General features: G+C 47.7%; 1 protein-coding gene across 2 annotated transcripts in view; it reads left to right on the top strand.

Moving 5' to 3' along the window:
• Window positions 1-25,036, top strand: part of DYNC2H1 (dynein cytoplasmic 2 heavy chain 1) — a 302,024-nt gene that overhangs the window by 107,887 nt on the left and 169,101 nt on the right. For both annotated transcript variants that reach the window (XM_075266159.1, XM_075266158.1), the window contains 4 exons: window positions 1,602-1,721; window positions 3,652-3,786; window positions 8,072-8,215; window positions 14,615-14,704. In XM_075266159.1, coding sequence (XP_075122260.1) covers window positions 1,602-1,721; window positions 3,652-3,786; window positions 8,072-8,215; window positions 14,615-14,704 — 489 coding nt within the window. The remainder of the gene's footprint in view (window positions 1-1,601; window positions 1,722-3,651; window positions 3,787-8,071; window positions 8,216-14,614; window positions 14,705-25,036) is intronic.

Genomic DNA, 25,036 nt, shown 5'->3' with positions numbered 1-25,036 from the left:
ATGACACGTGATACGTCTTTGGGCGGTGGGTGGGGGGGTGGGGTTTAATATTCTTTGGGGTCTCCTCTTCCCCTCAGTTGGTGGCAGCTGGACACGTATTGGGCAGCGATCTCCATAGTGGTCTCCTCCTCTCCCAGTAGGATGTAGAGTTTCCTCTTCTCGTCTGCTGATGTGAAGTCTGGGATGTGGGCAGAGAGTCTTTGGTAGTAGACGGCCCTCAAAGCTGAGTATTTGGTGCAGTGTAGCAGGAAGTGGGTCTCGTCTTCTAGGGCCCCCTGGTCACAGTGCTGGCACAGTCTGTTCTCCCATGGCTTGTAGGAATGGCGCTCAGTCTGTTCCGGCTCAGGGTCTGTCTGTGTTTGGGGTGGCGTATTCTCTCCAGGTAGGTTTGGTGGTTGGCTGTTGCTTGCCTGGGGGGTGTCAGGTTTGTTTCGAGTTCTGTGGCTTAGCCATGCTTGGTGGTGGTAGGAGTCAGGGTTTCTGCTTTGGATATGTGCATGGAATACTAGTGCCCTCTTCTGTATGGTGAGCCATAGGGGGAGTCTGCCTAGCTCTGCCCGGCATCCCATGTTGGTGGTGTTGCGGTGGACATGGAGCAGGTACTTGCAGAACTCCAGGTGGAAGGTCTCTTTTGGGCTCTACTGCTGGCCTCATTTGCTTATATGGAGCCTGTGTGCTAGGAAGAATAGTGAAGGGGTCATATCACTACCCCAGCACTGCAGCCCTGACATTCTCCTCATTCAGTTGACGTCCCAGATATATTGATGATTATAAAGTGATGGAATATCCTAGAGATATGCCGTTACGGGGCTCATATGGCGATATTACATTTCTCACAATGCTTTTATTGCACTAGAAGAACATTCTTACTCCTATCGATGTGGGTCCCCTCCAGTGTCCCAATTATTAGATTTGCAGAGTACGGTACAGAGGGCTGGGAGTTTCATTCTACTGCTTCCCCGTCTGATATCCCGACTCCAATTTACCATGTAACAGCAAAAGGAGTAGAGCAGAGTTGGTTACAGAGAGGGGAGGAAGAGCAGAGACTTTTGGCACCCTGCAGATGTAATAGTCAGCGCGTCAGGGAGCCTTCATCTATAGGAGTAAGAATATTCATCCAGTACAGTGAATGCACTGTAAAAATTAATGAATGTCCCCACCTAACCCCTTTAATAAGCAGTGATAGAGTATAGAAGACAAGTGGTCTCTACTATATACAGAAGCGGTTGCACATTGTCAGTAGCCTCCGTTCATTCCCAGCATCCTTCCATTGAAATGCATATACATTAGATGCGCTTTCTCGGCCGTACCTCCGGAGCGTCGCTCTAGCGTGAAGTAATCAGACTTTTGTGTGTCTAGTGTCTGTGTCTTAAAAGATCTCATTTAAAAGCGCCTTACATTCGGTTATACCAGCGAGAATCTGTAACGTCTACTGGAAAAGCTGTGTCCTCAGCGAAAAGAATACAAATGATTATACATTGTGTATTAGAATAATTCAGGAGACGCCGCTCCATTGTCGTCCGCGCCGCGCTGCGTAAGGAAGTTTTCTAATTCGTTGTTGTCAGAAATGCGCTAACACATCCAAATACAATTCTGTTTAGCTCCTGGCTTTAACCATTCAGCATGAAAAACCAGACCTGGAAGAACAGAAGACCAAATTACTGCAACAAGAGGAAGATAAGAAGATCCAGCTGGCTAATCTGGAGGAGTCGCTCCTGGAGGTAAGACGTGGAGAAATGCCAAGATGTCTGACGTTCAGCTCTTTGCTGAGCTATATGTTCAAGCAAGGCTTTGATGAGTATTCCTATAGCCAGAAGCGGAACGTGAAGCTCCCGAGCTCCAGTGCAAAATCTGTAATGGCTACCCTTCCATTTAGAATAGTGGCATATATTTCGTGTCCGAGGGACGTTTGGGGTCCAGGGCCCGATAGAGATTGCCACTACTGCAACCCTATAGCTAGCGTGCTTCAAAACAAAACCCCTACCCCGAAAATAAACCATAGATTGATTTTGCAGGTTTTTTTCTTTTTTTTTTTTTATGTAGATTGTGAGCCCCACATAGAGCTCACAATGTACATTTTTCCCTATTTTGGAAGATGGGATGGAAATCCATGCAAACATGGGGAGAACATACAAACTCCTTGCAGATGTTTTTTTGCCCTTGGCGGGATTTGAACACCAGGACTCCAGCGCTGCAAGGCTGCAGTGCTAACCACTGAGCCACCGTGTGGCCCCCGATTTTGCAGGGTTTTTGGCAAAGGCTTGACCTATAAACCCTATTCCAAAAATAAGCCCTAGTTACAGTTAGCGCCTCCAGCACTAGGTTATATTACGTCACATCGCGGAGATGTAGAATAGGCATACCAAAGCTCCCAACCGTCCTTGGCAAGTGCCCCCCCTTCCCCCTCCACCATGTCAGGGCTCACCTGCTTTCGAGTCCCACCTCCTGGTCACTGCAATGCTCTGGATATGGTTAAAGGGATCCTATCATTAAAACTCAATTTTTTTCTCACTAACACGTCGGAATAGCCTTAAGAAAGGCTATTCTTCTCCTACCTTTAGATGTCTTCTCCGCTCCACCATTCGGTATAAATCCTGGTTATCGTCAATATGCAAATTAGTTCTGTTGCAGCACTGGGGGCGGTCCCCAGCGCTCAAACAGTACTGAGGGTGTCCCCAATGCTGCGAGAAAAATCTCCAGCGCCGCCTCCATCTTCTTCAGGAAACTCCTCTTCACGCATCTTCTTCTGGCGCAGGCTTCAAATTTCTAGGCCTAGGGCAAAGCCAACTGCGCATGCCCGCCGGCCACAAGAAAATGTACAATACTCTGTAAGCGGCCATTTTCTTGTGGCCGGTGGGCATGCGCAGTCGGCTTTGCCCTAGCTCCAAGGCCTAAAAGTTTGAAGCCTGCGCCGGAAGGCGTGTGAAGAAAATGGAGGTGGCGCTGGAGATTTCTCTCACAGCATTGGGGACACCCTCAGTGCTGTTTGATTGCTTGGACCACCCCCAGTGCTGCGAGAGAACACATTTGCATACCGGGATTTATACCGAACGGCGGCGCGGAGAAGACATCTAAAGGTAGGAGAAGAATAGCGTTTCTTAAGGCTGTTCCAACGTGTTAGTGAGAAAAAATTGAGTTTTAATGATAGGATCCCTATAACTTTGTGACTAGATGTCAGGTCCCACCCCTGCTCGCTCCCACAGACGCAGCCACGCCATTACAGCACCTCCCAGTTAGTATAAAGGGCAGCTTAAAGGAGAGTATACAGACAGGACACTGTGCATCCGTTGCTACGGATGAAACTTCTAGTCTTTGGGCCTAGGGCAGAGCCGACTGCGCATGCCCACAGGCCACAAGAAAATGGCCGCTTACTTACTGTCCTAACCCTGCAGCTTCTTCTGGTGTCTGGGGGTGCAAGTCATCAATATCATAACCGCATAAAACTCTTTTGAGGCGTTTTCCCACCATACACACTGATGGCATACTCTATCATGTTGTTTCTCATTGGTGGCGGTTTGACCGCTTGTATTCGGTTTTATGATATGGGCCGTAAAGGGAAGCAAAAAATTTGTTCCAGAAATTGGAGACCTTTTGGCTTATAATGCGAGTAGAACGATTTTTTTTTTATTTTTTAACCTTTTTTTTTTTCAGACACTTGCAACATCCCAAGGAAACCTACTTGACAACAAGGAGCTGATCAATTCCTTAAACCAGACCAAAGCGAGCAGCGCCCTCATCCAGGAATCTCTCAGCGAATCGCACCGACTGCAGATCTCCCTGGATCAGGTTTGTCCTTTTATCTCCTGTTTGTATTCAGTAATATCTTGGCTTCTAGTTTAGTTATGGCTATGATCATGTGTGCAGTAGAGATTAGACATCCTTTGCAGTTGGGATTATAGCGGTAGATTAGGCTCTGAGGTGTCCATGAAGATGTACGGGTTATCCCATTACATGAGATGAGGAGATTTGTGCAATGTCTTTATCAGGTCCTGCCTGTCCACGCAGCGTCCGTCTATTCAACCCTAGACTTCATATCCCCTGGGCTAGAGGAAGAACCACCTCGTTTAATAAGAGGAACACCCCTCTCCATAAATATGGCAGCTCCTCCGCTGGGCCATCCGCCTGTGCTGTTAGCTATGCCAGATTTTAGTGGTCATTTCCACCAAAAAACTGGCATTTATATCAGTGTAAACCCAAAACTTGGGAAAAGAAGCTGTTTCTAGTGCACCAATTTATATTGACTGGTCTGCACAGTAACAGCTAGCACTCTACTGTCCATATACAATAGGAACCAGGGAATGAGCTACTGAGCATGTGTGACCACCAGCACTGTACACGTGACGCTGGGTTCACACCTGCGTTCAGCTGTCCGTTCTATGGTTTCCGTCTTCTGCATGAATGGGTGAGAGAGACTCCTGCAGGTTTCCGTCTCCTGCCTCTGTTTTAGGCAGGAAACGGAAACCTGCAGTACGGAGAGGGCGACGCAGATGTGAACGAGCCCTTAGGTGGACATTTTGAAAGGGCATGAGCAGTGGTGTAACTAGGAATGGCGGGGCCCTGTGGTGAACTTTTGACATGGGGCCTCTCCCTTTCCTGACCGACACCGAAGACCCTGACCGCCCGACCCCCCCCCCACCACATTCCTGCGTGCTCTATTATGTCCCACAGTGGCCCCTGCATACAGTATTAGGCCCCATAGTGGCCCCTGCATACAGTATTATACCCCATAGTGGTCCCTGCACACAGTATTATACCCCATAGTGGTCCCTGCACACAGTATTATCCCCCATAGTGGCCCCTCCACACAGTATGTTGCCCTCATAGTGGCCCCTGCACACAGTATTATGTCCCATAGTGGCCCCTGCATACAGTAGTATACCCCATAGTGGTCCCTGCACACAGTATTATACCCCATAGTGGTCCCTGCACACAGTATTATGCCCCATAGTGGCCCCTGCACACAGTATTATGCCCCATAGTGGCCCCTGCACACACAGTATTACCCCCCATAGTGGCCTCTGCACACAGTATTATCCCCCCATAGCGGCCCCTGCACACAGTATTATGCCCCATAGTGGCTCCTGCACACAGTATTATCCCCCCATAGTGGCCCCTGCACACAGTATTATCCCCCCATAGCGGCCCCTGCACACAGTATTATGCCCCATAGTGGCCCCTGCACACAGTATTATCCCCCCATAGCGGCCCCTGCACACAGTATTATGCCCCATAGTGGCCCCTGCACACAGTATTATGTCCCATAGTGGCCCCTGCACACAGTATTATTCACCATAGTGGCCCCTGCACACAGTATTATGTCTCATAGTGTCCCCTACACACAGTATTATACCCCATAGTGGCCCCTGCACACAGTATTATGTCCCATAGTGGCCCCTGCACACAGTATTATGCCCCATAGTGGCCCCTACACACAGTATTATGCCCCATAGTGGCCCCTGCACACAGTATTATGCCCCATAGTGGCCCCTGCACACAGTATTATGCCCCATAGTGGCCCCTGCACACAGTATTATGTCCCATAGTGTCTCCTACACACAGTATTATGCCCCATAATGAACACCCACAGTACTCTGGGGTCTTTTCAGACCCTAGAGTATAATAATTGGAGACCTATCCCCAGCTCTGCTGCATTTCTTGGTGGTGTCGGCCCTCTTTAATGACATACGGACATCACATGACCCAGGACGTCACACAATGCAGCGGTAGCGGCTGTCGCCGTGCCCCCCTAATGTCCTGGGCCCTGTGGCAGCCGCTACCCCTGCTACCCTGGTAGTTACGCCACTGGGTATGAGAACAGCAGGAGGTGTAATGACAAGGAGTGACGGTCATACATGCACGCTACTGCTCTATTCAGAGTATATAAGACTGGATAGGATAAGCATATGAGATGAGATCTGCTTGGGCAATCATTAAGGATCCATCCTAATATACATAGGCGCAGCATTTTGTGCTGGTTTATTTCTTCATTTAGGTACAGATTTATTTTCTGAACCCAGAGCTTCCAATCCCCTGCCTGGATATCTAGTTAAGTGAGTTTGTCACTTGCATTGACTACTATGCTAATAACCAGGACAGCTAGAGGACTTAAAGGGGTTGTCTATGGCATTGATTGAGCTCCGCTTCCTTTTCTCACACCAATACCATTACATCCAGCGCGGTCACATGGCCTGTTTGTAGCTCAGTCCCTTTGAAGACTTTTCTGGCCCCAAATGGATCTTTCATAGCCAGTATGTGATCTATGAGGGCCTGACACCTGGATCCTGCACAGACCATACCTTATGGCCACCTCTACCTGTAGTTCTGGATAACAGCGCTGCTCCTATTGCTTGTATAGGACCAGACTACATGTGCTCCCTGTCCACTGAAGCAGCTTCTGATGCCAGAAGAGCTGATCTGTGCAGGGTCCGGATGTCAGACCCCACAGATCAGATAGTGATGACCTCTCACGTGGAAAGGTCAGCAGTATGAGAAATCCATTTGGAGACAGAAAAATACCTTTAAAATGAATGAGACTGCAATACCAAGCACATTGTATAGCAGTAGTGATGAGGTCACAGCAACCTTAAAGATACGCACAGCTATACTTTTCTGGCTGCAGATAGAATTACCAGTACAGAGATAGGGCTAGTTCACATGGTGCAAGAGGAGCCGGATTTTGACGCTGAATCTACGTCAGAAACCGCCGCCTCACAATAGAGGTCTATGTAGACCGCTAGCGGTTTGTTTCCGCTCACGGAAAAAAGAAGTGATATGCATTTTCTTCAGGCGTCTGGCTTGCGGCAGCACGCTCTGGACTAGGCTCTGGTAAGCCGCGAGTGTCGGAAGCCGCGACAGTCGCAGCAGGCGTATTTTGGTCCTATTCTGACGTGGCTTCCCGCATCAAAATCAGGACCAAAATACGCCCACCTTACCCCATGTGAACTAGGCCATAAAGAACTTCTATAATGTATAAGAATCATTTTATAAGTGCACCAAGGGCGGTCCCAAGTCTAACAAGTGCACCGCAGTGATGTCGCAGAATGGTGAGGCTGTCAGTCATGACCAAGAAAAAGGGATTTTGTAGGGTTTATTCACCAGAGTCAGAGCTCTTGCTAGATCTGGGACTGACCTCGAGGAACTTGCTATATTATTTGCTGCAACAAAGGTCCTTAAAGAGGACCTTTCACCGATTTGGGCACAGGCAGTTCTATATACTGTTGGAAAGCTGACCGTGCGCTGAATTCAGATCACTGTCTGCTTTCCCGATCTGTTCCCTGGATAAAGAGCTAGCGGTCCCGGTACTGTAGCTCTTTATAGTCAGAAGGGCGTTCCTGACAGTCAGTCAGGTACATCCTTCTCCACAGCAGCGCCTATCGCGCTGTACAGTGTGAGCGGAGAGGAACAGCTCCCTCCCTCTGCTCACAGTGCTCGTCCATAGACTGGTATTATCAGGCACCAGGACCGATAGCTCTTTTCCCGGGGCACAGAACGGGAAAGCTGACAGTGCGCTGAATTCAGCACACTGTCGGCTCTCCAGCAGTATATAGAACTGCCTGTGCCCCAAACCATGAAAGGTCCTCTTTAAGGTCTTAAAGTCCCCTATTTAGCACTGTTGCTTACTTGGTAGCCATAAAGCATCTGGCATACTCCCTTTAAATGATAATATACTAATTAAGGCGTGTAGTTTGGAGTTTACTGTATATATTACACAGTCTGCAGTAAGCTCAACGGCTCCCTCTAGTGGTGGTTGCAGGCAGACAGAATTTTACTACCTCTATGAATTTCTGGATCAGAAAAACCCAGCTCTGACGGCTATGAAGAAATCCATCATCTCAGTATTTTTATCCTTAGTGTGACATGGTGATAAAAGGTAGACAAGCCCTCTAAGCCTTCTATAGACATTGGAGGGAGAATATGGATTTTTTAATATTAACCAGCAAAATCTAAATCCAGTGTTTTGGAAGAGTGTAATTTTGTGTTATTGTCATTAGATGGCAGTAAAAGCACAAACTGTAATTTTATTTTATGTAATTTTTTTTATTTTATTTTATCCATCTTTTCTTATCCACAGGAGCGGAATGCCTATCTTCCTCTTGCAGAAAGTGCCAGCAAAATGTACTTCATTATCTGTGACTTATCCAAAATTAATAATATGTACCGCTTTAGTTTGGCCGCTTTCCTTCGACTCTTTCAACGAACTTTGCTTAGCAAACAGGTACGTTCATGTCATCTGTTCACTGCTCAAGGGGTGGAACAACAATACATTTTATCCTAAAAGCAAGGAGGACACAATCACCTGCTGAGAGGGCACGGTGGGGACAATGGAAGTTTTCCGAAGTGTATGTAGATGTGTCCGTGTTCATGCCGAGCCGCTAAATTTATCCCGTCATCCCATATCACGTTTAGAGGGATGCAGGCTATGGGGTGTTGTCATATTGAATAGTAGGGGGACCTGGGGAGGAAGCGCTGGGGCCGCTCAAAAACCAAAGTTAGTCGGCATACCCTAACAAAGTGAAATAATGGGGCAGGTGCAAGTTTGCCGCGACTACACTGCTTAAGGAAACAAACACAGGAGACGGGGGTGGGGTCCTTAGTGAATTTAATACCAAAATAGTGGATGGCAAATCAAAAATAGGTATAAATAGAGTCAGTGGAGATTGCCGGTGTCCTGTTTTAGGTTGGCCACCCAATAGGTGGCACTAGATGGACATTTTTGTTCCCCCTGGATGAGACATTATTTGCGTACCCTTTTCCCAGGGCACATTGCCTGGCCTACAAGACGTCTTACTGGAACTTCACAGTACCTACATTAAAGGGGTGCTTCAAGTACTTAGATTTCAATGGCCTAGCCTTAGGATAGGTCAACAATAAGTGATTGGTGGGGATTCTGAAACCTGGGATCCCCACCGATTAGCTGTTTAAAGAGGTTTTGATAATCATAAATGCTGCTACCTCTACCCTGTACTGATGATGTCACAGTCACGGGTCATATGTTATAGCCGCAGCTCAGTCCTATTCATGTGATTGTGGCTGAGTTGCAATTCCAAGCACAGGGTGTACAACATGTGTAGAGGCTGCAGCCTCCTTCACGATTGATCTGTGCACAGTGATGACTTTTCCGAAAAATGGGTCAATGTCTAAGGGTGCATTCACACTTCGTAACGCCAGCGTGTATCACAGCCGTACACGCCGGCGTTACAGCAGGGCTGCTGGACAATTCCCATTCATTTCTATGGGAGCCGGCATGCGAGCGCTCCCCATAGAAATGAATGGGCTGCTTCTTTCACTGCGAGCAGTCCCATTGACGTGAATGGGAAGTGCCGGCGTATACGGCAAGCTCTGCTCATGCCGAGCCGTACATGCCGGCACTTCCCATTCACTTCAATGGGACTGCTCGCAGTGAAAAAAGCAGCCCATTCATTTCTATGTTATTTGCTTACAGACAGGGACAGCCAATGCAGTTGTACATTACAAGGAGCGGACAGCCTCCTGCTGCCACTGATGCTGTAGTTTGACTATTAGGTGAAAATCTGCACATGGCAGGGATACCCTATAGCTACTGTACATGGAACAAAAATTTTTACAAAAAATGTTCTGGTCCTCAAGGGGTTAACGTTTTTTTGATATCTCAAAATAAGGAGCCTGTCTGGATTGCTGTGCCAGATTAATGTGGACGCGAAGCCTGCACGCAGCCGTTCCATATGCTAAAGCAGATTTTTATGAGGCTGCAGTGTAACACGGCAACACTGCCGAGATCAGTAAACCTGAACGTGTCCTATGGTAAATGTCCCCGATACTGCGGAGACCTCCTAAACTACGAGGACTCCAGATATATTGTGCGGTCTGTGAATCCTTCCTGCCTTGTGTCCATAGACTTCCCACATCCCTCGGCCATTACCACTGAGCGATCTGTCAGTTGTCAGAGGAGACGTCCTTTCTCCCGCTAGCTAGGAGATGATCGCAGATATTTTATTGCTGGGGATGGCCATGTAAGTTTTCCTGCAGCACCTCTGCAGGGGAAATGTTTTATTACATTTCATCAGCTGAAATAAAACGTCAGAGTCCTCCAGCGCAAGGGTCCAAGTCTAATAGGACATGTGTAGTAGTTGTCTTATTGAGAACTGCAATATACCTCATGTCTCTGAAGGAAGCGAAGAATGTGACATTAGTCCAGTCTACACATTCAGCCATCCGCTTTCTCCCTCCATATATCATATATCCATGAATTCCCTTTTCAATCCCCTGCGCCTGTCTCTGCTTACCTTCTATAGTGCTGACATGCCATATATACACATGACTGCTACAGCTGGGATCGCCACCACCTACTGTATATCCCAGCACCGCTGCTAGGGCCAGTGATTGGCTATAGGGGGTCACATGTGCACGTATCATCGCTGCAGGAAGTAAGCAGAGACCGGAAGGGACCATCAGAGAGATGCAGCTGAAGTGATGGGGGATAGAAGAGATTTTTTGGGATTTTATTCTATTACCTGCTCTTACCTCAATATGTGTAAGCCCTTTAAGCTGACCACACACTAAAGACGATCTGCGTCTTTTGGTGACATGAACAACTATGACTCTTGGCAGATATCTGTCAAAAAGTTGATCTGCATCTCATCAACATAGGCCCAGACCAGGCCACAGACTATGGCAGACCAATCGGGGATTTGTCATTATCACTTATTCCATTGTCATCCAAGACAACAATCTTCAGATGCACTAAAGACCATCTATGACTTATAGTGACATTGATAAGGTCAGAGTCTCATTTCTGACTAATTGACCTATAACACTGGGTAACTGTGATCACCCTAATTAATTAGGCTTAGTGCCAGGCGGTAAAGAAGTCGCACCTCTCTATATGTTGGTATTAGTTCCTCTCTCAGCTTAGAATGTGTGTGGACGCACTTTTTATTAAAAACACGGGGGTTAAAGGGGTTGTCCCATCACAAGGATCCTATCTATACTGATCGTTTATGTGGATATAAGACTTTTTCTAAATACATTGTTTTATCAAAACTGCTTTGTTTGGCCGCTATCTGTTTTCCCGCCCACCAATGTGCTGAGAAAACCAGGAAGTGAAGAGAGCATACAGCCTGCAGGTTGGTGAACAAGCGTGATGGGAATACCCCTTTAAATAGTAGCAGAGAAAGGAAGTGATTTAACAACAACGTAAGTTTAAGCAGTTCCATATATAGTCAGCTACTCCCGGTCCTGTGTGGTAACCTCGGGGAGATGTCTTCTGGCAGCAAGCCAAGCATTTGTTTTTCTTGCCCCCATCCTGGATGCAGGCGCCATCTTATCATATAACATTATACCAGTTTCAAGCATAAGCAATAGAGATGAGCGAACACTATTTGAAACAGCTGTTTCAAATAGCACGCTCCCATAGAAATGAATGGAAACGGCTACATCCATTCATTTCTATGGGAGCGTGCTATTTGAAATGACTGTTTCGAATAGTGTTTGCTCATCTCTAATAAGCAACTATATCTAGCATTCAGCTTTTAAGGATAACAATGTTTTTCATACATTACATGATTATAACCTTCACAACATGAACAGCTATGACAGATGCTTCCTGATGGTAGACATCTGTTGAAAACTTGTTCTGCATCAATGGAGGCCCAGACCAGGCCACAGACCATGACAAATCATTGCTGTCCAAGACCACAAGCTTCACAGTCAACTGTGAACGCTAGATTATCAGTGGATCCCATCAAAATGGAACATGCCAACTATAAACCAATGTGTATGGCATCTTCATACAGTATTTCTGTCCATACCCTAGAGATATCACTGCCATATAGACGCGGACTTATCTCTGCCTGCTAGGTCACACCAAGCAGAATTGTAATTACAGATGATTATCACGGCTCATTAGAGATGACAGTGCGGCCTCCTACGGCAGTGTCTGCGGGCCGCACATTACACAGCATTCCCCTAGAGTTACGAAGAATCACAAGTCGTAAAGTCCTGAAGTCCTTGACTTGTGTTCTGTCAAAATTCTGACATTTCAACACAATGTAATATTAGGAAAAGGCTTCAGGTTTGGAGTCATTACTGAATTTGCCAAAGGAATAAAGTAGGTTTCTGTTCACATAATTTTTGGTCTACGTGTTGGAGGTTCACATCAGGGGTATGCTACATGTATATAGCTCTGGAGTATGACACTGTATAGCCGTATATTGGTGACAGTATACCGCACAGTGATCCTCTATCAGGGGTTTGCGCAAAATGCATTTTTTTTTTATTCAACCATAAATCATTAGAGTCCATTGGGCACCATTTGGATATGTCATATGATGGGCTTGTCACAGCATTGTAGCTTCCATTCAAAACAAAAACAACGGCACCAGTATGAACAGGGCCTTGTTTATTCCACAAACCGTGAGTGATTATGGCTTTCATTCACTGCATAAGGAACAAGGTCATTATTATTTTTTTTTTACACGTTACTCTATTATTTCTTGTTTATTCAGAAATCTCCAAGCTTCTTCCCTACATCGAAGAAAATCATTAGCGCTATTCAAAGCCACATAGCCTTGAACATTGTAATAACTGCTCAGCTCCAACCCACATACATCTGAATGTCACCAAGACCTAAAGATTTTTCTTCACTCTACTTTAATGATTACCTTATGAAAATGCTTAAAGAAGGCCTGTCACCAGGTCTGGAAAGCTCAATGACATATATCATCTGATCCGTGCTGTCACCCTGAGCATTTGAGTGTTTTGTTTGTCCAAATCCGTTCAGCCATTCCAAAGATATAAGCACTTTTAGTGTTGATGTAAATTGGCTAGGTGGGCAGCAACACTGTGGTTCCTCTGGGGCGGAGTCTCTATGTGCTGCATGTCAAACAGTGTTACTGCCCACTTGACTAGTAGACCCTAATTTGCTTATATCTTTGGAATGGCTGAACGGATTTGACTAAACTAAAACCCCCAAATTCTCAGGGTGACACCGTGGATCAGATGATGGATTTCACTGGGTCTGGTGACAGGTACTTAGAATTTCTAAATCTTTATTTATGCATACAGGGGCTATTGTCCCCTACAGTGGCTCTGTATTATTAAAGGAATATACCGTATTTTTTCAGATTGTAAGAGTCACTTTTTCCCAAAGAATTTTGGAAGAAAATGGGGGGTGCGTCTTATAGTTTGAATGTACCATCCCACTCCTGCCGCCACCAGCTTCCTGCCATAGCTACCAGGTCTCCTCTGTATTGTACAGCAGAGACCCGGAGCTAATGCCCACGATCAGAGTACACTCTGATTGCGGGCATTACTACCTGTAAGCCCCTCCCCAAGTTGTTCCCTGGGCCAGTGAGTACTTCTAAAGTTGCAGGCTGGCTCCTCCCCCCCCCGTGCTGTCAATGTACCTTGCAGCTGTTGCAAAACTACAACTTTCATTACTAAATATTTTACCACATTTTTTGCTTCAAAATTTTTCCCCCTACTTTCCTCTAAAACCTTATGGTCCGAAAAATACGGTATGTTATAATACATCTCAAGTCCTGGAGGTGGCCCCGCCCCTCTGCTGTGAGCGGTTGCTCTAAGGTCCAATCAGGAGAACACTTGAGCCATCACTGAGCGGAGGGGAGGGGCTAGGGAATGTTCAGTGCAGAGAGCCCAAGAAGAGACCGCCTCCTGGACACTTGTATGTCCCCTGCATGGCCACGCCCCTTGGTATGTTTATGTTGCCCTCTTTGTCTTCTGTATAGCGCTGTCAGCAGTTTTTAGTGTTCACAACTGCTGACAGACTCCGAATATCAGAATGTCAGAATATGTCGGCGCTATACAAATAAGACCAATAAATAATGCATGGGGTCACTTCTGATCTATTACAGAACTATAACCACATACACTGCCATTGTAAATTCCCAGGTATTCAGTATTCACCAAATATTGATTCATTCACTTAATTTTGTTAATTGATTGAAATAAACTATTGATATTTCTATTTTTGAAAACTTTGCCCATTCCTTAAACTTTTGCACAGTAGTATTTTCTTTACCAGTGGCTCCACAGTACAGCACCAGCCTGGAACGTTGGTAATGGTGGCAGCCATGGGTGTCAATCGGAGGGCGGTGCTGGGCAGGGTATTGTGGAGGAAGACAGCGCTAAGTAAGGGTCAGTTCATACTGAGTGTTTTGTGTGCATATTGGGCAGCAGGACTGAATAATAAAGGCAAGACTAGAGCCAGGAGAATCTGCCCGACTCTACATGGTCCTGGGGCTTATGGATTAACCACCTCCTTGCTGCTACAAAATAGAGACAGAGAGAGGTCCCGGGGTCTCCAGGAGACCAGAAATAGTTCCCGTAAGATATCCGGATGGAACATAGTAATGCGATCTCACTAGGAGAGTAACTAGAACAAAGAAGGATATAGAAGAACGGAAAAAAATATAAGGGAGCGTGGGAATTTGGGGAGGTCATCCCCTTATCACTCACCCTCAGCCAGGGGTCACTGGGGTGTACACAGAGCTTTCTGGTGTCTGTGGAAGGGATAAATGTCAGCTAATAGATAATAGTCTTATAGAAGTGAGCTTGGATGGGGCAGATCCTCCATGTGCTTTATTTTCTGTTAATGTCGTCACTTTTTCTCTTTTAGGAACCAGGAGGCACCGAATTAAGAATCAAGTCACTGATCAATTCCTTGAAGCATGTGGTCTACGAGTATGTGTGTCGCTCACTGTTTAAGGTAAGTCTGACCGAGTGCCAACCTAGAGCCTAAAGGAACATCTATCCTCGTATCGGAAAGGGGATTCAGAGGATGGCAACTTATCAGCTCTCCCCAGGAATTGGTAGGGGGCGCTGTTCTACACTAAGCACTGCGTGGCGGAGGTATTCGATCAAATATACTCGCTCATCTCTATAGGTCATCAATATGTGATTGTTGTAGGGTCGACACCTGGGGCCGCCAACGATCAGCTAGTTGAATTTAGTTGAGTGCTGCAGCCTCTTCACTGCACAGCCCAAGCCATGCTGGGTATTACAGCTCAGCCCCATTCTCTTGAATGGGCCTGTACCATATAACCAATGAACATGACATCATCACGGCACTCTTCAAACAACTGATCTGCCGGGGTCTGGATTACCTACGGATAGGTCATCAGAATAGTCACAGAAACCCATTTGATGGGAAAATCAAGCCCCGCCCCCAGTGCACTTCCAGGCTGATTTGCACCTCCATAGGACTAGCTGACACGGGGATAAGTGCTGTGCATTTTGGTCCTGATTTTGACACTGGAAGCCGCGTTGGAATAGGCCCAAAATGCACCTGCCATGACTGTTGCGGCTTCCGAGAGTCGTGGCTTCCCTCTCTGGATTAGGCCCAAATGAATGGGCCTAGCCCGGAGAGTGCTGCCGCGTGACGGACGCTGCGGCTGAATCAGCTGTGGAATCCACCTGAAAGGGCAGCTCGCTTCTTTTTTCCGTGACCGGGAACTTAAAAAAGTAAGCTAGTGGTCTACATAGACCGCTATTGTGAGGGGCGGATTCTGTCGTGGATTCAGCGCCAAAATCTGCCCCCCCCCCCCCCCCCCCCATGTGAAAGAGCCCTTAAAAAGACGATTATCTTTGCATTGGTTTGTGGTCACGGGTATGTTTCCCCTTGAAAATAGAGTCCTGTTACAAATTTAGGATTTGGAGGTGAAAGAAGTTATGCCCGATTCACACATGCTGTTGTGTTCCGTCCGTAAGAGTCCGCGTGAGGACCCCTACGGACGGGACACAAGCGCAACTGCAAGCGCTTTGCAGTACAAGCGCACGGGCCCCATAGACTATAATGGGGTCTGTGGGCTTGCTGCGCACTGCCCGCATGAATCGTTCGTGTGAACAGTGCGTGGCAAGCCCACGGACCCCATTATAGTCCATGGGGCCCGTGCGCTTGAACTGCAAAGCGCTTGCAGTTGCGCTTGTATTCCATCTGGGAAGGTCCTCATGCAGACCCCTTACGGACGGTACACATCAGCATGTGTGAATCGGGTATAACATTTGCAGCGTTTTTCCTTGTCCTGGTGATAAATCCCTCTTTTGTCTTTGCCCTTTATACTAACAAAAAAAAAAATTGTTCCTTAAATGCTATTTTTTGTTCCATAATGGAAAATAAGACTTCTAGATAATCCGTGTTTAGTGACTCAGAACGTTAAACTAGACCCTTTGACCCGTCGTCTCCGGCAGATTATATATCTGAGTGCAGAATACGGCGCAGACGACGGCGGTAAACACTCAGGACTCTATTATTGAGCCCAGCAGTGTCTCCGACTCTCCGGCAGCAGAAATCTATTTCTCTCTTTTTCTGTAGATCGTATTATTTTCTAGCGTCTGTTTCGTTTTTTTTTTTTCCCTTTCCTTCCCACCGCCGCACCATTTGTTGTCAGTTCTCCCGGTTCTACAGACTTAAAAGCGCACTCGGGAGGCGTTCGTTTCCCAGCGGAGCTTGCAGTGGGAGGTTTTTGTTTTTTTTTTCCCCCACTCCTTTCACAGTTTTATCTAGCACTATGTGTAAGGCTAAAAATAAAGAAGAATGCATTGTACGGCGTCCTTCGCAGGACAAGGGCAGGATATCTCCGCCACGCTTGGCATGCACAGGGGCTACCCTTCGATTTGGAATTAATGGAGAATTATGCTTCTTTTGCATGTGTAATGAGATGATAAAGCAGATGTCAGAGCTTAATAGGAGCCGAATGGGAGCGCTTTCATTTTCATTAGGTGTACGCTTTAGCAAATTATTTATTTATTTCCGGCACGGAGCGGTTTTGATTAAAGTGTCGCTCGCTGAGGGGGGTAGAAATCCCAAGGTCAATTTTTAAAGGGATATTGCAGGTAACAAAAATACATGCACTACATTACTATGGTGTTGTACGTCACTATCACGTCTTACCATCCTCTGGATCTGACTGATGGATTGGTGTCTTGTTTCCAACTAAGGCCATGTTCACTCTGAAAACACTGTTACGTAGTAGATGAGGTCGGATGAAGACTCAGGTCCATCAAGTGCAACCTATAACCCTACGGTGTGGAAGGAAGGCAAAACATTCCATCATCATTTGCAAAAATATCCACAGTAGAAAGCTAAAGCCGACCTTTATGTTTCTGCCCCGGGTTTGCCGTTTGCTATGTCACGGATCTGCATGGGGATCAGGTACCCATCATGGTTTCTGTGGGGAAAAAATGATCCCTTTCATAAATCTGTGATATGAACTGTGGCATAAGGGTCATCCAGGGAATAATAAAGCTTGCGATAGGCTCACACTAGCGTTCCGGTTTCTGTCTTTGAGGTCCATATGGGGAACCGAAAGATGGAGACCCTGCCAACTTAAAAAGCAGTTGCACACAGAAACCTGCAGACCCCATAGACTATAATGGGCTTCACCGGGTTTGCGCCCTCCTTGCATTTCCTGCGTCTGTAGTAGAGATGAATGAGTACTGTTGGGATCAGCCGATCCGAACAGCACGCTCGCATAGAAATGAATGGACGTAGCCGGCACGCGGGGGGGTTAAGCGGCCGGCCGCCGTCAAAGCGGAAGTACCAGGTGCATCCATTGATTTCTATGGAGCGTGCTGTTCGGATCGGCTGATCTGAACAGTACTTGCTGATCTCTAGTCTGTAGTAATACATTTAGCCAGTCCAGGGTCGCATACAAAGTCCAAGCTTAGACTATTTTCTCACTGCCATGTACATAGGAGTACATGGCCCCCATTCACCTGACAGAGACCAATAGAAATATTCTTTTGGACTCCATTGGTCAAGTATCCAGTCCAGGCCATACATCCAAGGTTTTTGTCATAAAATCCTCCCAGAACAAAAATGCAGATGGAGCCGGACATGCTATTCTCACTTTTGTGGTCAGTCTAATTCTAGGTTCACATCTGCGTTGGAGTCTACGTACGCAAGGAGGCCTTTTCTCCTCACCCGTGTCAGTGTAAAACCAGCTAAAATCATGCAGAGCCTGTTAGAGTAAGTTCACATGGCCGCCTCTGGTTTCGGCCCAAAATACGAGATGCAGTGCATCGGCATCCAGTCGCGCACTCCGCTCCGGATTAGGCCGAAAGGAATGGGCCTAGTCGGGAGGAGGGAGTGTCTTCAGGCAGAAGTCATGAGGCGAATCCGCTTGAAGGAATGAGCATGTCACTTCTTTTTCCCGGGAGCCGGAACAATCCGCTCCTGGAAAAAAAGAACTGACCGGCTCCCATTGATTTCAATGCGAGACGCCTTTTTGGTCAGGATTTTGAGGCAAATATGACCTCAAAATCCCACCAAATAAACCTGTGTGAACTTACCCTTATAGTCTACTAGCCTCTGCCAACGACTTCGTCTGCGAGTTGTTGGCTTCCATGATCCGCCTATATTTAGCAAATTGTTGCCATCGATGGTTTGGCTGCTCTGGCATTTCAGCAGCTGTTAAAGAGGACCTTTCATCAGATCAGGCACATGCAGTTTTATATACGGCTGGAAAGCTGACAGTGCGCTGAATTCAGCGCACTATCGGCTTTCCCGATCTGTGCCACGGGTAAAGCGCTATCGGTCCCGGTACCGTAGCGCTTTAGTGTCAGAAGGGTGTTTCTGACCGTTAGCCAGGGACGCCCTTCTGCCCAGCGGCGCCTATCGCGCTGTACTGTGTGAGCAGGGAGGAACACCCCCTCCCTCTGCTCACAGTGCTCCTCCATAGACGAGTATTATCAGGAGCGGGAGGGGGGAGTTCCTCCCCAGTCTTAGAGCACAGCGCGATAGATACGCCCCTGGGCAGAAGGGCATCCCTGGCTAAGTGTCAGAAACGCCCTTCTGACTGTAAAGCGCTACGGTACCGGGACCGATAGCGCTTTACACCGGGCACAGATCGGGAAAGCCGATAGTGCGCTGAATTCAGCGCGCTGTCAGCTTTCCAGCAGTATATAAAACTGCATGTGCTCGATCTGATGAAAGGTCCTCTTTAAGCTGTCCTGCTGCTGAACTTGTTCCTCACACCATGCCTGTGATTGTTCCAGCATCTCGCTGGAGCACCATATTAATGAGCGTGTTCTTGGCGTTGATGATCGGCATGCTCCGGCGTTTTGGCTGCTCTAAGAGCCGCTTGACGCCTAGCTTGCTCAATCCTCCTGAGCTCCGCTTGAGAAGTCTGTAACTTCTGGCTACCTTCATAGCTCTCATTGTTTTAAAGTTTGGCAGCTCTCCAGCTGGCCTGCCACTGAACTTGTTTCTTGCACTGTGCCTGGGGTTGTTGTGGCATCTCAGCAGCTCGCTGGAACATCATATAAGGAGCGTGTTGTTGGTGTTGATGGTCCGCCTGCTCCGGCGTTTTTGGCAGCTGTCAAGCTGGCCTGCGGCTGAACTCGTTCCTGGCGCTGTGCCCGTGATTGTTCTGGCGTCTCAGCAGCTCACTGGGACACCATATAATGAGCGTGTTGTTGGCGTTGATGATCCGCATGTTCCGGCGTTTCGGCAGCTCTCAAGATGGCATGCCGCTGAACTTGGTTCTTGCACTGTGCCTGGGTTTGTTCTAGCATCTCAGCACCTCGCTGGGACGCCATATAATGAGCGTGTTGTTGACGTCGATGATCCCTCTCAGCTGCGCTTGAGAAGAACTCTGTGACTTCTGGCTCCATCACAGCTGTCATTTTTTGAGACAAATTAGATTTTCTTTTTCCATGTTAAAATTGGCAAACTGCCAATTGGTATTAAAGGTGTTTGCCCGTGTTTGTCAGCACTGCCTGGAGCAGATCAGATAATATGCAAAGCTGTCTACACACTGAGGGTTTTTTTTATAACTCAAATTTTTATTGAAAATTTTTTTAAACAATAAGAAAAGAAAAAACAATTACAAGTTACAAGGCGAACACCCGCCCTGCGAACAGAAAAAGCACACAGTGCAACACAAAATACAATCAGAAGAATAAAATTAAAAAAAAAAAAAAAAAAAAAAAAAAAAAAAAAAATTAAAGACAAAGAAAGCAACATAGAAAAAAAAGAAAAAGGAAAAAAAAGGGGGGGGGGGAGGGAGGGGTTAGTGGGACAGATGAGTGGGGGAGAGGACTAAATGTGGGGGGTGAAAGGGTAGGTAGGGGTGAGTGTGAGCAGTCAGGAAACCAGTGAGAGCGCTCGCCAGGTCATCCATACCACAGCCAGTTGGGAAGGGCTCGGGAGCAACCACTGGTCAAATACCTGAGACGAACAACAAGAGTATCAATCAGAGGAGGGGTCAGAGCCCAGGAGCGTCCGGTACTCTGCAGACTGTTGAAACCTGAACCAGTAGAACCAGGTTTTGATGTACGCCTCAGTCGTGCCATGCAGGAAAGACGTGAGATTTTCCATGCGCATTATCTTGTTGACCTTCGAAATCCAGAGGGAGAGAGGAGGAGGATCCACTCGTTTCCAAAAAAGGGGGATACAAGCCCGGGCAGCGAGGATCAGGAATCTAAGTAGGGAACGCTTAAAGACCTTTACAGAAGACTCACAATGATTAAGGAGGAACAGGGCAGGGCCCAAATGGTGAGAAGTTTCAGTAAGCTGGAGGGTTATCCGCTTGACCCCCTCCCAGAAGGACGAAAGGGCAGGACAGGACCAAAAAATGTGTAGCAGCGTGCCTTCCTCGTCGCCACAGCGCCAACATAATGGGGAGACCTGAGGAAACATAGCATGGAGTCTCGTAGGAACCCTATACCATCGGGACAAGATTTTGTAGCTGGCCTCCTGGTGGCGAGAGCTGATGGAAGCAGTATGAGAAAGGCGAAAAATGCGCTTACGCTGCTCCTGAGAGAGGGAAAGGGACAAATCAGATTCCCATTTCAACAAGAACGGCGGAACAAAGTCCTCCGGAGGTTCAACCAGGATCCGGTAAGTGAGCGAGAGGGAATGGCGAAGGGGGCCAGCACCAACAAAAATCTTCTCCAAGGGGGTAGGTTCGACGCGGAACTCTGCAGGAGCAGGGAGAGAATGTAAAAAGTGACGAAGTTGCATCCCCCGCCAAGCATCCAAAGGGGGCAGCTCAGGAGGGGCCTGGGAATTCAGAAGTGTAGTCCATCCCCCAGCGTCCTGAAAGTGACAGGCACGGAAAATCCCATGACGGCGCCAATTACGAAAAACTCGGTCAAACATTCCAGGTGGAAAGGCAGGATTGCCCAGCACTGGGAAAAGAGCGGAATCCTTAGGGAGGAGAGTGGAGCGAACAAGGCCCCTGGAGCAAATCCGAAGCGTGGGACCAAGGGTAGGGTGAGAAAAGAGAGATGACAATGAGGAGGAGTCCAGCCATGGGGCAACCTGCAAAGGGATCGGAGAGAATGCCTGTTCGATGTAGACCCAAGGTTTAGAAACAGCATGCCTACACCAGTCCACGACACGAGTCAGGTGGGTAGCCAAGTAATAGGACTTCAGGTCCGGAAGCGATAAACCACCGCAACTCTTGGGACGAAAGAGAAAAGCCTTGCTCACTCGGGCGGGTCTGCCCGACCAGATGAACTTCAATTGGACGGAAGTGAGGGATCTAAGAAAAGACAGAGGGATGTGAATGGGAAGCGCCTGCATCAAGTAGAGAAGACGAGGGAGAATGTTCATTTTAAAAATCGCGCATCTCCCGAACCAAGTAAAGGCTCCAGCGGACCATCGAGTACAATCAGCCCTGATAGACGCCAGAAGTGGGGGGAAGTTGCAACGAAAGAGATCTTTCGGGTCCGGAGTAAGATAAACCCCCAAATATTTGAGAGAAGTGGGGGCCCAATGAAAAGGGAAAGATTGACTCAAGGAGGTGGCCGCCGAGGAGGAAAGGGTCACATTAAGGGCTTCTGATTTCGAAAAGTTGATTTTAAAATTCGAAAGGGTCGAGTAAACCTGAAAGGCAGACATCAGAGCTGGAAGAGAAACATGAGGGGAGGAAAGAAAAAAATAGCAAGTCGTCTGCATAAGCCGCCACTTTGTATAAACAGGAAGAATGAGCAGCGCCTGAGATGTTCGGGTCGGCTCGAACCTGGCGGAGGAAGGGTTCAAGAGTCAGGACGAAAATGAGAGGCGAGAGGGGGCATCCTTGCCTAGTGCCATTTCGGATAGGGAAGGACTGGGACAATAAACCGTTCACCCTAACCATCGCTGTAGGGAGAGAGTATAGAGCCATGATCCAACTCATCATGCGATTTCCAAGACCAATATGTAACAGGGTCTCTTCCATGAACCGCCAGTTGACCCTGTCGAAGGCTTTCTCAGCGTCAGTTGAAAGAAGCATGAGAGGAGAGCCCGATTGTTTAGCCCCATACATGAGGTTGATAGCTTTGGTAGTATTATCTCGAGCCTCACGGCCGGGTAAAAATCCAGCTTGATCCGCGTGAACAATATTTCCTAACAAGGGCGATAAACGCGTCGCAAGGATCTTGGCTAAAATTTTTAGGTCAACATTGATTAGCGAAATGGGGCGGTAGTTAGAGCACAGAAGAGGGTCCTTTCCGGGTTTGGGGATAACCGCTATGTGAGCACACAGGGAGTCACGACAAAGGGCCGAGCCATCGGTGAGAGAATTGAAAACTTTCAACAGTCTGGGGCGGAGTTCAGGGCCAAGTTTCTTATAGTATACCAAGGTAAGGCCGTCTGGGCCTGGGGCCTTACCCGTTGCCATACTGGAGATAGCTAAAGAAATTTCCTCTTCAACAATAGGAGATTCCAAGGCCGTCAATTCCTCTAGAGACAACGACGGGAGACCAGAGGAGGAGAGATAAGAACGAATGCGATCTCGGAACTCCGCTTCAGGGAGAGGAGAAGGGCCAGAGTTTACAGAATACAAAGAGGCATAGTAGTCCCGAAAGGCAGCTGCAATATCAAGGGGCATGTGTAATCGAGTATCCTGGGTGGAATTGATGCATGGAACGTAGGTGGAGGACTGCTGAACCCGAAGGGCCCTAGCTAGTGAACGCCCGCTCTTATTTCCAAACTCATAAAAATGACGTCTGCATTTAGCTAGAGTACCCTTCACCCTATCAGTGACGAGCGTACGCAATTCCTCTCGGGCGCTGGCAAGCTGGGAATAAACATCAGGAGTGATTTGGCGTTTATGAAGAAGTTCCAATGAGCGGATCCGCTGCAGCAGAGATTCAATACAAGCCCGGCGTTCCTTGTTTAAGCGGGAACCATGTTGCAACAGGATACCCCGGATAAAACATTTGTGAGCCTCCCACACCATTGGAGGAGCAATCCCCGACAATTCCTCCCTCTCAAAGTATTCCCCCAAACGGGTCTTAATGTCATCCAGGATGGTTACGTCATCAAGAAGTGATGCGTTAAGTTTCCACTGACGCTGGAAGGGAATAGGAGAGGACAAGGAAACAGACAAAGTAACCAAAGCATGGTCGGAGAAAGTAATGTTATCGACTTCCGCAGCCAACAAAGAGTGGAGATGTTGGTGACGGATAAAGAGGTAGTCGATACGAGAATATCGGTGATGGACCGGAGAGTAATAGGAGTAATCCCTATCCAATGGGTGGAGTAACCTCCAGGAGTCCACAAGCTGGTGGGAATGAAGGTCCCTCTTAATCCTCCTGATGAGCGAGTAAGGGTGAGAAGAGACGCCAGCAGAAGAGTCCAATGAAGGGTCTAGGACCAGATTAAGATCACCCCCCGCCACCAGGAAGCCCTCCACAAAGCCGTCCAACAGCCCTAAGTAAGAACTAAGGGCACGACCCTGTCCCGAGTTAGGCAAATACAAAGAGGCAAAAGTAAAAAGCTGAGAGGAGATACGACCCTTGACCATAACAAGTCTCCCCTCAGAATCAGTGCGAGTCTCCAAATGTTCCCAAGGAAGGGAGCGAGAAATCAAGATACTAGTCCCTCTGGATTTCGGGTCAGGAGAAGAGCTATGATATGCATGAGGAAACCAAGCATTAGTCAACTTGTATGGCTTGGTAGAGCAATGGTGAGTTTCCTGCAAAAACACAACATGAAGGCGCTTACCTTTGAGCAGATTGAAGAGTACGGAGCGCTTCTCTGGACTATGAAGGCCTCTCACATTGAGGGAGCCCACAGCGATGGAGGAAAGGCGATCAAGCGGAGGCATGGAGGGAGACGGGCTTTCCCAGCTCACACCCTAGGAGCAGAGAGAGAAAAAAAAAAAAAAAAAGGGGGGGGGAGGAAGGGGAGAGGGCGAAGAATTGAAGAGGGTAAAGGGGAGGGAAAGAAAAAAAAAAAAAGAGAGAAAAGTAACAGAGTAGAGGAAGGAGAGCAGTAAAGAATGAGGGGGGGGGGGGGGAGAAAGGAAAGGGAAAAAGAACCAAGAGTAGAACAAATCTAACTACCCCTAGACAAATGGGCCAGGGGCACAACAACAGACAGGAAGGAGTGAGGGAGTAAGAAAAGATGGGGGGAGAAGTGGGCCCGCAAGCACCACGAGTGTACCTGGTAAGGAAGACCCTATGCCCCCACCCCCAACAAAGTGTAAAGGGATAGGAAGCACAGGGCTACAAACTGACTCTAAGGTCCAAATAACAACATTGTATAAAAACACAGCAATACCAACAACAAGGGCCATCTATAAAGCCCAGCAGGAACAGGATCAAGAGGAACAGAGTAGTCACAGAACAAAATAAACATAGTGAAAATGTCCACCAACCGCGAAACAAGTCCAAGACCACTCAACATAAAAGGATATTAACACTGTCCTGTGGGCAGATCAAAGACCGGCGGTATGAGGGCTCATGCTTCAATGGGAAGCTGAGCTGAGAGATCTGGTTGGCGGAGCGGAGACCCAGGCGGATCCGGTATTGGAAGACGTCGTGGAGATGAGTTTCGCCGAGGTCTCTCTCTGGAAGCAGCCGAAGAAGAACGCCTGGAACCGCGGCCGCGCCTGGGTATAGTAGGGCGGGAGGAATCCAGAGCAAGCCAGTTCGGGACTGAGACAGGGCGCACATCCAGGGAGGCAAACAAATCAGGCAAGTCCGCCGGGGAACGGACAACAATCGAAGACGAGCCAACACGAACAATCAAATGGAAGGGATGACCCCACCTATAGGAACCTCCACAGTCCTTAATCAGAGTCAACACCGGCTGAAGGGCACGGCG

The sequence above is a fragment of the Leptodactylus fuscus genome, chromosome 2 (genome assembly GCF_031893055.1).
Source record: "Leptodactylus fuscus isolate aLepFus1 chromosome 2, aLepFus1.hap2, whole genome shotgun sequence".
NCBI classification, from domain to species: domain Eukaryota; kingdom Metazoa; phylum Chordata; class Amphibia; order Anura; family Leptodactylidae; genus Leptodactylus; species Leptodactylus fuscus.
Note: the sequence above shows the minus strand (reverse complement) of the source record. Positions and strands in the feature narration are given on the sequence as shown.